The 12571-nt window shown below is 37.7% G+C and overlaps 2 protein-coding genes across 6 annotated transcripts; one reads left to right on the plus strand and one right to left on the minus strand.

Moving 5' to 3' along the window:
• Window positions 1-53: 53 nt before the first annotated feature.
• LOC126867786 (vacuolar protein sorting-associated protein 16 homolog) lies at window positions 54-4439 on the minus strand. Of its 5 annotated transcripts, XM_050622703.1 has the most exons (17): window positions 4184-4439; window positions 3890-4076; window positions 3682-3810; window positions 3423-3567; window positions 3212-3339; window positions 2952-3133; window positions 2504-2876; window positions 2253-2380; window positions 2033-2177; window positions 1826-1960; window positions 1571-1732; window positions 1340-1489; window positions 993-1240; window positions 813-909; window positions 601-704; window positions 356-530; window positions 54-276 (listed from the first exon to the last, which is right to left on the minus strand). In XM_050622703.1, exons 1-16 carry the CDS (start codon window positions 4237-4239, stop codon window positions 392-394), a joined length of 2508 nt encoding a protein of 835 aa, XP_050478660.1. In that variant the 5' UTR covers window positions 4240-4439; the 3' UTR covers window positions 54-276; window positions 356-391. The 5 variants fall into 5 exon arrangements, with proteins under 5 accessions (XP_050478660.1, XP_050478659.1, XP_050478662.1 ...); XM_050622702.1 differs by having other exon boundaries at window positions 54-530; XM_050622705.1 differs by lacking the exon at window positions 4184-4439 and having other exon boundaries at window positions 54-530; window positions 3693-3810; window positions 3890-4038.
• A 388-nt stretch (window positions 4440-4827) lies between these two features.
• Window positions 4828-12449, plus strand: LOC126867775 (protein artichoke). Its single transcript, XM_050622658.1, has 6 exons — window positions 4828-6714; window positions 7523-8136; window positions 8252-8425; window positions 8542-8660; window positions 8750-8896; window positions 9019-12449. Exons 1-6 carry the CDS (start codon window positions 6704-6706, stop codon window positions 12130-12132), a joined length of 4179 nt encoding a protein of 1392 aa, XP_050478615.1. The 5' UTR covers window positions 4828-6703; the 3' UTR covers window positions 12133-12449.
• The last annotated feature ends 122 nt before the right edge of the window (window positions 12450-12571 follow it).

Consider the following 12571-nt stretch of genomic DNA (forward strand, 5'->3'; position numbering starts at 1 on the left):
TTCATTATTAAATTGGTAAGTGTTGTTATTTTAGTGAAATTTTAAAAAATGAATAAAAAGTATTAACTTTTATTTTTTGTATAATATTATTTACATGTTAAAATAAATATAGTCTTACGTGACGCATGCACTCATCCATACACATAGTTATTTAATTTTTTGAGGCTAAACAATGTACATATGTATTCGTTCAGCGTGAATCACTAATGTGAATGAAAACAATTTCAAATGACTATCATTACAACATGTTCTACAGAGGGCTTAATTTCGAATCGTCTAAAACCATACATTTATGGATTGACGTAAATCTATTTGGATAGTTACTTTTTTATAAAATATAGATAACAGTACTTACTGTACGATTCAGGACTAAATTAAATGTAATAGCATATCAATTTTTAAGACTTGTTATATACATATTAATTTTATCAATTAATTGCCTATCTGTAGTTTCGCACTGACCTAGTAAGTAAGTTAACGCATTAACATCTTTTTGTTCTATCGCCGTTTGAACGGCCTCGTTCATCATTCTATAAGAATATATTATTTCATTATATTGTTCGAGATCGTGAAATAAATAATTTACGTGAGTTTACCTACTTTAATTTAACTAAGTATTTTACTTTTAATTCGTCCCTTACTTTAGGTAAATATTTTTTCGCTTCCCTTTCTTCATTATATTTTAAACATTGGTCTATAAAAGGCTAGAATAAGTGGGAAAATATATATTTAGTAACAAAGTATTTTTAAATAAAAATTATATATCGATATGAATAAGTAAATTCTATTTAATACTTTGAGATATTGGTTACCTCATAACCAATAGGGGATTTTTTACTTTTGGAGAATTTTTCCAATTCGTTCCATACGCCCTGCTCGGCCAAACATTGTATTCGTAACCACCAATATCTAAAGAAGATAAAGAAATTTTTTACTCTTCATACATCGATAGTAATATAAAAGAAAATATCTTTCAAAAATATAGACTGTACCTTCGATCCGATATTTTATACTCTGATCTTAATTTATCAGCTAATTTGTATTCATTGCGCAATAGTAATACTTTTACAGTATCCTGAAGTGGTTTCCCTACAATCGGTTTCTTTAATACATCTTCCATGGACCTTTGATAACGCAATAATTTTATTTGTTCTTCTGTCAAAGCTGCATTAGTATCGTTACGAGCTAACTTGAAATTCTCCTGTGCAGATTGTAATAATGCTTCTCTTGACATCGTATTCTAAAATGTATCATAAATTCTGATGTAAAGTAATGAAATATGTGGATGCTTCTAGACGATCGAGTATATAATATTATAATTATATTGATTTTTGTAAACCTTTCGCTGATAACTCTCGGTAATGAACCATATCGCTTGAGAATGAAAATCATCATATTGATTATAAATATCGCGAAGTGTTTCTCGATTATGATTTTGACAGTATTTGATGTATAAAGCCATAGCTAAAGGACAGTGCATTATGGACATCTGTAGGGAATGAGCCCAATGAGAAATATATTAAGAATCGAATTTCTATCTCTACTGGATCGATTGATAATAAAATGTTACCTGAAAATCACCGAGTGGCATGTTCTCCCTGAGATGAAGTATTACGGTATAAACCAAATCTGTATTTCCACTTTCAACAGCTTTACGTAAAGCGGCTCTTTCTTCACCAAGCGTTAATAAAAGTGGCACTTGTTGATGTGCACGTGGTTCGTAATCAATCAGCTAGAAACAATATATAAGAGTGTAACATATGATAATATATTAGACGAAACAAAGAACTGTTTAACAATTAGTTGTTTAATAATAACGATCTACTTTAATTGCTAGTTGTTTTCGGCCGCAGTCGGCTGCTCTTCTTGCAATTTCGCTATAAGAAACACCAGGCGCGTAGCCTAATTTATCAGCTATTTCTTCTGCTATTTGTTCCTTATCTAATTGCGTTTGTTTTACCTATTACAAGAAAATTTATTCGTATAGATATCGTAGACGATCGAGCAAGTGAAACTAAACAACAAATGTTACTTTATAGCAAGCCCAATGAGCTAATATTCGACTTTCTCCATCGATCTCTGGTAACTGAAGATGCCGTGCAATTTGTATACTTAGATAGTAATGTCTTCTTGCAACGAGTCTATCCAATAACACTTGACTCGTGAGAATAGTGAATCTGTCATCATTAAGGCATTGTATTACATCATTGAAGGCGGTAAAATTAAAAGAAAGATATTAAATGAAAGGATACTGTGTATATGTTAGTGGAATTCCAATTGCGGGATGCCTTACTGCATTTAAAACTCTTAAAGTTCGACACATGTTGACGTAATACTCAGGATTAATTGTTTTACTAAATCCTTTCCCAAATTTAGCAGCCTAGAAGTATTGATACAAGGAATATACATTCATAAATATGTACATATTTATATCGTAGAAGTAAGAATAGAAAGAAGGAGAACAAGAAGAAGAACAATAACAAATAACAGTTAAAGATTTTACCCTCATTAAAAGCTTTTGTGTTTCAAAATCAAATTCATGGCCAGCTCCATCGATGCAAGCTTTTATTGCAGGATCTAATTTATCTTTGACTAAATCCATGTAACTATCAGCTTTGTGACTCCTTTTTTGAAACTGTTTAGAAGCTTCCAATAAATAAGACGCAGGATCGGTTGAATTAATTCGAAATATTTTTTGAACGACATTCGGTACTTTTTGTATCATTTCATGAGAAGAACCAGATAATACACGTACACCATCAATCTCTGTAATAAGATGTACCGGTCCATCGTACGTATATATTATGGTTTCGGCTGTTCGTCCGATTACCATTACGGTACTATTCCAACTACATATTACAGCTTCTGTTCCACACCTGTAAATTCTTGTATAAATATCATTGAGTCCTTTTATCATGATATTATATAAAAAATAATGTAAACATATTAACCATGCTATGTTTTCTAAAGGCTCTTTCATATTTGTATAATGTTCACAATATTTTTCATTGAAATCTATAGTACCCATGTACAAATGCCCAGTATCCGTATAAAGAGCGATATGACGATTGTTTCCAGACACTGCCATGGCGACTATAGTGAACACTTTATTGTGTCTGGTAAAAAGGTTGTCCTAGAAATATAAAATTGTTTGAAACATTAAAAACGCATTTCTCTTTGTCTCTCAACATTCAAAGTTTTTATATTATACAAATGGTATATGAGTTGCAGTTTGATGAGACTGATGTATCACAAATATCCCATCTCTGTTCGATAATATCACACGTGTTTCTCTATCGCAATGAACTAAACACCAGCATTCAATTTGCCCGCCATATCCTGAAGGGTAAAGAAACATTAATATTACAGACCAGTTTATTGGATTAATCAGTAGTGTAAGAAAATATGTTTTATCTACTTACTAGGAATTTCAGATATTTGTCTAACTTTTGGTTCAACTATATTATTCACTAAAAATATACGATTAGTAGATGTCAGAACTGCAATACCAGTTCCACTGTAACTGACAAAAAATTTTGCTTCTACAACCTTAGTATCTTTTACTTCCTGGCACAAAAAAATATCAACACAATCAGAATATTTTAGAGAAACAATCTCCACATATTTTAATTAGCTACAAATTATAAGTATAAATCTAGTATCTAAGTATAAATATCATACGTTTCCCATACTAAAAGCATGTTGATATGTTCCAAACATATCATATATATGAACCATGCCATCGTCTTCTACACATAGTAATTCTTCTTGTTGAGACCAGCCCAAAAGAATTAGTTGCCCACCACTCCACTAAAAGAAATGACAATCATAATCATGATATAGTAAAAGAGATAAATTTAAAATAGAAAATAGCTTTTGAAACTTTTACTTGCAACTTGGCTGTTAGTTTTCCAGAAGATGTGTATAAATATATCGTAGGCTTATTCGCTCCTTGAACTTTCACCAATTTCTTAGAATTTCTGGTGACTGCGATAGAACCTCCATAAGGAGCTGCCACTAACACATTATTACTTGATACTTCGTCTTGGAAAGATAACGGATACAATTCAAATTTTCTAAAAAATAAATAATTTTCATGAATAATGAAGTTGTTTTCTTTCTTCCTCTGTTTCTTGTTTACACAGTACCATTTCGATACCATAACTTTATACTGTTATATTACCTAAAATAGATGTCTCGACCCAAAGGAAACCAATCGGCGGTTAACATTGCTAACATTTTTATAAACGACCAAAACTCGATCCTTATTCTAATCAAATGCTTTAATTCATGGATTTTGTCCTAATAGTAAAGAATAACGTAAAAACAAATATGTAAAATTACAGCTGCGTCCACGGTCATATACATAATAACAACAATACACAAGTCTGACAATAACACTCGTTTAATTTTTGGTGGAAGTTGTGGGATATGTCATCATTTTGATGTATATTAGTTCTTTTATTAGCCGCATGGCGCTAACACAAAATTCCTAACGCACATGTGCGACCAATACGCTGTTCCGTGATGAACAACAGAAGCTATCACTAGGCTGCTACACATTTGAAAAAAGAGATAAATAGAGAGTAAACAAAAGCGCTTAAGTATACGATCATGATTGTAATTTCGAGAAAAATTTATAATGAAGGTGTCTTGTATTAGATGCAATTAGAGGTGCTTATAGTTTTCATTTTTATGCACATATTATTAAATTTCATAACTTTATATGATAACTATAATATGTACAAGTGAAAATATGTATAATATTTATAAGAGAAAAAATTACGAAAAAAATAATTGAGTCAAAAATATTATTTATACCATGTTAGCTATTTTCATATTGCGTACAAAATATTTTTTATAGCGTAATAATTAAAAGAAATATTTAGATAAAATAAACTGTAACTAACGTAATTATAAGTTTTTAATAAACTAGATTGAACGTAGATTCACGTAAAGTGGTGCGCGATGCGCAAGAGATACACATATATAGGAAAAACTATATTGTCACATACACCTTATATAGATATGTTTATTTTATTTTAATATTTTTTCTGTGTTAAGTGGTCTGAACTTGTAATAAAAAAGAAGGGATCTAAATGTGCAACACTTTTTTCAAGACCATTTTTTCAAGACCTTTTCCTATGTAATTTTCCTTCAAAATGCCTGTAATTGTTATGTTCAGGTAACTAATTAAGGAATGGTTTGACACTAACATATTAACCTTATTTTTATTATTAAGAAAGCTATTTCTTATTAATTAAAAGTTATTTCTTATAAGTATAAAGTTATTCTTCTCTCTAGGAACTGATTATCGATAATGTCGATAAACATGGACGACGGTCGAAAGTAACCGAAAAAATTCTCTCATTAATTATGGATATCGGCAACGAAACAAAATTCTGTCATCGATCATGATTATTGGTAACGAAGAAAATGTTGATTGCTCGTAATGGTTATTTGTGAGCTGACCACTTAAAAACGAATATTTTTGCATCATTGAATTTTTCGAAAAATCTCTTGAAGACCTAGTGATCATCGTTTCTCATCTAAATAACATCATCTTTTTATCAATGAATTTTTCATACAAATTTTAGAAATAATTATTATTTTTGGCAATAGAAATACATAGATCCAGCGGTTATTTGGGAAAATAGAATCAAAGTTATTCAAAGAGCAGTGATAAGGGTCAATAATGGTCGAGATAATAACACAGTAAACACGTAATTCTATTTGAGAAATGTACTAATTGTTGGGTTGAAAAAAAAGAAAATGAAATAACGAAAGGCATGTACCATAAGTGCTATACTGAAAAAAAGAAAATGAGGTAGAGAAAAGCATGTAAGTAGTAATGTATCGAAACAATTTAGGTGGCAAAATCGGAAATACCGAACGAATGTAGTGGCAGTGAAAGGTTGTCCGATAAAACATTCCTATATCCATTCGATTACATCTCATGTTCTTTTCCCAAACTGTCCGTGCTGTATATGTATATATATACATTTATGTACAGAGGCGTGTATCGTATGTCGTATACCGTTCATTCGACTCTTTACCGTTTCCCCTACCTGGGAGAATCGGTCGCGTCGTACGTTGAGCTGGTATCTCGAGCGTAGGTAACCCCGTTACGTTCCTGTCTGCGAATTTACCGTCGAGAAGGACAGCAAAAGGCGCGTGTTACTCTCCCGTCTTCCCCTTCTTCTTTTGCCTCGATCGCAATTTTTCATCGTTACAGTTAACGTGCCGTACAATTCTAGTCTTCTGATAATTTCCTTTGAAAGTTCGGTTTTCAAATGAGAGTTCGAAGCGGTCGAATCTACCGCTTCTTTTATTCGCCTCTTCGTTAGGACCAAGAAAATTCGAGGCAAGTAAAGTCAAGACAAGTCGAGTCGGGTCAGATCGGATCACATCGGATCGGATCGTCCTATCGAGAAAGCTCGAATCACGAGAAACTTGTTGCCAGAACAGACGAAGGATTCTTGTGTTTCGGACAAACAAACAAGAGTTAACTTAACAAACTGAGTTGAAAGTGTCTAGAAGAAACCCGGCCAATTAGGCGGCCGTGGTTAAATGGTTAAGCGATGAAGCGAGATTGTTAGTGGTTCGATCGAGTGTTTCGATTACACCGATCGACGTTCAGTTTGATCGACTGGTGATGTCCCATTGGAATAAGCTACAGTAGATACGGTGTGAAACAGCGAATATGAGAAGAACGTAAGTTATTGCCCTTTTCACTTTTCCACGCGCTATTCTCTTTTCAACGATTTTATAATTTTACCGCGATACGTTAACCGATATATTAAAGATTTGCGATGAATCTACAGAGACGAGATCGGTAGAGCGGTGTATATTGTCTCGCGATACGGAAAATGATGTATTGGAGAAAGAAAATCAAATGGGTTTTCGAGTGGAAACGAACATATTAATTTAGTCAGAACAAAGAACTATGTCGCGTACCAATCTAGTCGGATCACATAGTTACAACAGAGAATCTGACGCATAAAATTCCTTCGAGGTCGCGCGCGCCTTCTCCATTCGTTTCATCTTTAAACCTGTTCTTCTCTGCGCGTAATCGCGCGCGATGCGGTCGACGTGGTAACTTTGATTCATACTACGCGTGTTGCTATTTTGTTGATCCGAATCCGAATTCGAAACCGAAGCCGAACCCAAGTCGAAGATGAAATATATGAAAGTGGAGATTGGTTTTCATAGTTTTTCATGCGAGTTTCATAGCGAACTTTACGTATTTCTAGCAAAGTAGCAATGTGAACGAACAATTCGAGTTTGGCCGAGAACGGAGAATAAAATCACCGTTATACATAGGCATACCGCGTTCGAGCGAAGCTGCTGTTGCCTCTGCTACCGTCTCGTCTTTTACATTCTCTCTCGCCCGTCCTCGTATTTCGTTACATTCCTTCTTCTTCTTCTTTTTTCCTGTCAGTGAATTAAAGAAACTAGGAATGCTAACAGAATAGAAAGACAAGAATAAGATTAAGTAAATAATATGACCGATCGTTTCTAGGTGGTATTTACCGATACTTATTTGTTCACTTTGGAACGTTGTTCCGACTAGAGAAGCAGAATGGATACCGTGCGTCGAGTTAAAACGGGAATTACACGTCCCGTGCAAATGTACCATCTCGACGGAATACAGTCGATCGATCGAGATGAACTGCGATCGAGTGGTGTTTACGCGAAACACGATGGATAGTCTAAAAGGGGAACCGATTGTTTCCATTAGTCAGAGAAATAGCGGATATAACGCTCTACCGGAGGACTTGCTCAATTCTGACTTGAATCTGAAAAAATTAGATCTGTCGGGCAATTCGATTCACAGATTGATGGATCGCTTGCTCCGTGTACAAACCCGATTGGAGGAACTAAAGCTTGCCGATAATCTATTAGGCGATAACCTAAATCCGATATTCTCGAGCAATGAGTTTCACGGTATGAAACAACTGAAACTACTCGATCTGAGCAGGAACGGACTTCGAAGTTTAGAAGAAGGGATCTTTAAAGGATGCGAAAGCCTCGAACAGCTTTACTTGGACGGTAACAATTTGACAACGGTACCGACGATGTCTTTGAAGGGACTTGGATCGATCAGAGTGCTTTCGCTATCTGACAATAATATCGGTACGCAAAGAAGGACGAGAAAAAGAACGAAAGTAGAGTAACTCGTCTATTTGCTTATTCGACGAATAATACCGATAACGGCAATGATTCCTCTTTCTTTGGTTTTTCATTTCAGAATCCCTTCCACGAGCCGCTTTCTCGATATTAGGTGACTCGCTATTGCGATTAGATCTCAGTGAAAACGAATTGTCCCATATGGAAGACGATGCATTGTCAGGGCTCGAACGATTACTTTTACTAAACCTATCTCGCAACGATCTTAACCGTTTTAACAGCGATGTTTTTAAAGGTACTTGGATATTTGTTTCGTTACACGTTGTTCTAACGAAGCACTATAAGTTCGTAATTCGTTCGTGAGAACGATCGAATGAACGAATAAAACTATAGAATCATGACTGTTTTTAGGGGCTTACAATTTATTGCAGTTGGATTTGTCAACAAATTTTCTGCGAGAATTCCCAAGCGATGCACTGAGACATCTAACGGACTTGAAGTTTCTCAATATGTCGAACAATTTAATCGATGTAAGTAACTACGATTCGCACCATGCTTTTTTTGTTCTTTTTTTTTTGTCGAAGGAGAAAAGACGAAAGAGAACGGTTTTCATTTTTAGGAGATTGATCATCGACATTTATCATCTTTGGGAGAGCTGCAAGTATTGGATCTTAGCCGAAATAACATCGGTCGGCTAGATTTCGGTACGTTTTCCAAGTTGTCCGAGTTAACTAGGCTCGACTTAAGCCTGAACGCATTACGCACGGTACGTATCAAGAGTAAAAAAGAGAGAGAAAGAGACAGAAAGAGACGAGGTGTTGAGGTAGAAAGAGAGAAAAGGTTGATCGCGTTCTTATCTAAATTGAAATAAAATCGAATCTGTTGCAGATTGACGAATCATCGTTCAATGGTTTAAACAAATTAAAATGGCTCTCGTTGCAAGACAACAACATCTTACTAGTACCAGCCCTGGCTCTGACTAGGTTACCATCTTTAGCTCATCTTCATATGGAATTCAATCGAGTCGCTGCTCTGCCGACCGAGTTGATCCAAGCAACAGCCTCGAATCTCGTAACACTGGCGCTCACTCGAAATTTAGTTCGAGAAATACCCGCTGGTCTGTTCCAGGACTTTGAAAGGTTGATCAGTATCGAATTATCCGGCAATATGCTGTCAAGGATCACACGCGACACGTTCGTTGGATTGGAAGAAACGCTGCTCGAGTTGGATGTATCCTCCAATAGGCTGACCTCGATCGGCGAGCTTCCTCTAAGACGGTTGATCTCTCTTAATTTATCGGGGAATCGGCTAACGCGAATCTCTCCGGAAACGTTCGATCATTTGAAAAGAATTCGATATTTAAATCTGAGCTCGAACCCGCTTTACGGTGGTTTCCCTCCGGTGTTCCCCTTCTCCGTGCTCGATCTCGACGTTTCGCGTACCGATCTAAGCATCCTGCCGTCGGTACTGTTTCGCAACCTCGAATCACTCGAGAGGCTATCGATCGCCGGCAATCGATTGGAAAGAATCGAGTCAGGTACGTTCAACCGATTGGTTAATCTTTCGAGAATCGACTTGTCTGAGAATCGCATCGAGCATATCGAGAACGAGGCTTTCGTGGGATTGACCAATCTATACGAACTGAATTTACGAGGTAACAGGTTGAGTTCGTTTACCGGAGAACACTTTGACACCGGAACAGGCTTGGAGAGCCTCGATTTGTCTTCGAATCAAATAGATCAATTATCACCGACCGCCTTCGCGATACATCCGAGATTACGAGAGCTTCGTCTCTCAGATAATCGATTTCTCTACTTTCCCACGGACTACCTGAAACCTCTGCAATTTCTCGAATGGCTGAATTTGTCGGGAAATGAGTTGAAGTCCGTCGACGAGTTCGCCTTTTCTCAGCTTGTTCGTCTTCGGTCGCTAAATCTTGCCGCGAATCGGATCGAGTCCGTCAACGAACTAGCTTTTCATAATTCTACGCAGTTGCAGCTAATCGATCTTTCGGGCAACGATATCGAGACGTTAAGCGAGAGGACGATGGAGGGTCTTCTTCGTTTGGAGCATTTGAATCTTCGGGACAATCGTTTAACTTCTCTTCCGGAAACGATCTTTGATCCAAGCAGAGTCCGTTCCGTCGAAAGTATCGATTTGTCCGGGAATCGGCTAACCGAGATCCCGATTAGATCGCTACAGCGACAAATTGGGTTCCTTTTTAGGTTAAACCTAGCTCGAAACAGAATGGTTGAACTGTTTAGTCAAGAGGTCGCCAGCAACGTGAAGGAACTCGATTTATCGGATAATCCGTTGAGCGAGAACGCCGTCAAAGGAATATTGGGAGAGGCCAAGATTCTCCGATTCTTGAACCTGGCGAATACCGGGATCGAACGTCTGATGGTCAGGCTCGAGACGCCGTTCCTTAAGCGGCTCGATCTTTCTAGGAACGGGCTGTCCGACCTCCGGGTAACGACTCTCGAACGCGCTACCATGCTCGAAACGTTAAACCTCTCGGGGAATAAATTCTCCGATTTATCTAGTTTGAACAAAGCATTCCAAGCCTTGCCTGCGCTCCGGAGATTAGACATATCCGACAACCATGTGATAACGATCAACGAGACCGATTTCGATGGCTTGGCCGGCTTGCGTTTCCTGACGATGACAAATCTGCCGAATTGTACGAGAATCGAGCGAACCGCTTTCAAATCGCTCGGAAAGCTTCGCTCTCTGGCCGCCTACGATTACCCTAAATTGGGCTATTTCGACGTCCAGGGAGTACTCAAACGAATGAACAATTTGGAAACGCTCGATATCGAGATCAAGGATTCCTCGGTAAGCAACGAACAATTATCGATACGTTCGCACCCTCGACTTAAGGAGGTGATCCTACGAGGAGTCAGGCTCAGAAGCATTCTATCTAGCTCGTTAGTCGGCGTTCGAGGACCCAAGCTGATATTCGGCCTGAAAAATACTTCCGTCGACTCGATACCGGCAGCTCTCTTCTTTCCGGTACCCCGCTCCACCGAATTGGAATTGGACATCTCCGGCAGCAAATTCACCACTCTATCCAGCCAATTCCTTTCGGCGCTTGATGAACGAATCGGTTCCGTCAAGATCAAGGGACTCCGCTATAATCCGATCGATTGCAATTGCGACGCGAGACAACTCTGGAAATGGCTTAAAACGATCGGCGATGACGATCCTTCAAATCTCGTTCTCTGTTCCACTCCGATCAACTTAGCTGGATCGATCTTAATCAATCTCGCGGAACATCGATTGTCTTGCGATTTGACCTCTGGCGCCTCTGTCGATGAATTCATCAACGATACCACCGCTACCATCCACGTTCTCGCTTCTTCATCCTCCTCTGATTCTTTTTCCTCTTCCTCCTCCTCTTCTTATTCCAATCCTACCGTCAGATCGACGTTTTCGGAACCCGAGATTATTTGGACCGTAGCACCACCGGTTCAAAACACTGATCGAAATAAGCATTACAATGGCGATCATGCAACTTCTTCGTCAGCCGGTTCCTCCGCCGGTACGGACGATACACTTATCATTGGTATCGTTGGTGGCGTCGTAGCGTTCATAGCTCTGATCGTAGTCGTGATCTGTGTGTGCCGATTTAGGTGGTCTTCTGACCGAATCGATCAAACGCGTTTAGCCGTAGCGGCCGCGACCAGCAGTATTCCTGACGCCTCGATGGTCAGGCCTGCCAGCGCTTACTCCGGCAAGATCAATCATGAACTTTATCTCGGCTCTTACAACGAATCCACGTTAGATCGTGGGAATACGATGGCTTCTTCCATTCCAACTATACCTCACCAAATAATGCCTTTGGTTCAACCACCGATGCATCTCATGCATACCCTTTTAACTCCTACTCAAACTCAACCGCAATCACAGTCCCAACTGCAAACGCAACAATTTTACGGATATTGCGACGGCTCTTTACCTGTTTATATTGCTTGCTCCACTGATACCAAGTGTGACAGATAACGAAATAACCCACATCTTTCCATTGCATACACACGTATACCTCATAGTTTACTCGCTCATGTTCCACTCACTGTCAATAGCGTGTCGTCGTGTTTATGTTCATTTAACGTAACTCGTATAAACTCACGCTCGCAAGTAAGTGTATGTACGTATAGATAAGCCCCGTACATGTGTGCAGCCTCATACATAACACCACCTTACATACAATTTATATATTATATGAATCAACGTATACCTACGTTGATACTCTCTCCCTCTCTTTCTTTTAGCAACGAATTTATATATTTTATATGAATTATACAAGTTATATATTTTAATACATTGTTTTTCACTATTTACTGCTTTATACATAGTATGTAAATGTTTCTGTATTTACGATGACTATTCAATTTTTTTGAAAACGAAGCTGGAGAAGTTGAAAGATACGATTCCATCATGA

This window comes from Bombus huntii, chromosome 7 (genome assembly GCF_024542735.1).
Source record: "Bombus huntii isolate Logan2020A chromosome 7, iyBomHunt1.1, whole genome shotgun sequence".
Taxonomy (NCBI): Eukaryota; Metazoa; Arthropoda; class Insecta; order Hymenoptera; family Apidae; genus Bombus; species Bombus huntii.

Bases quoted from the DNA above. Each gene is read 5' to 3' on its own strand.
- LOC126867786 (XM_050622703.1), bottom strand. From the start codon at position 4,239: ATGTTAGCAATGTTAACCGCCGATTGGTTTCCTTTGGGTCGAGACATC. The intron at 3,568-3,681 runs GTATGATATTTA...TTTTTGTGCCAG, and splicing joins ATGCTTTTAGTATGGGAAAC to GAAGTAAAAGATACTAAGGT. The intron at 1,490-1,570 runs GTAACATTTTAT...CATTCCCTACAG, and splicing joins TGCCACTCGGTGATTTTCAG to ATGTCCATAATGCACTGTCC.
- LOC126867775 (XM_050622658.1), top strand. The intron at 8,426-8,541 runs GTACTTGGATAT...GACTGTTTTTAG, and splicing joins TAACAGCGATGTTTTTAAAG to GGGCTTACAATTTATTGCAG. The intron at 8,661-8,749 runs GTAAGTAACTAC...TTTCATTTTTAG, and splicing joins TGTCGAACAATTTAATCGAT to GAGATTGATCATCGACATTT.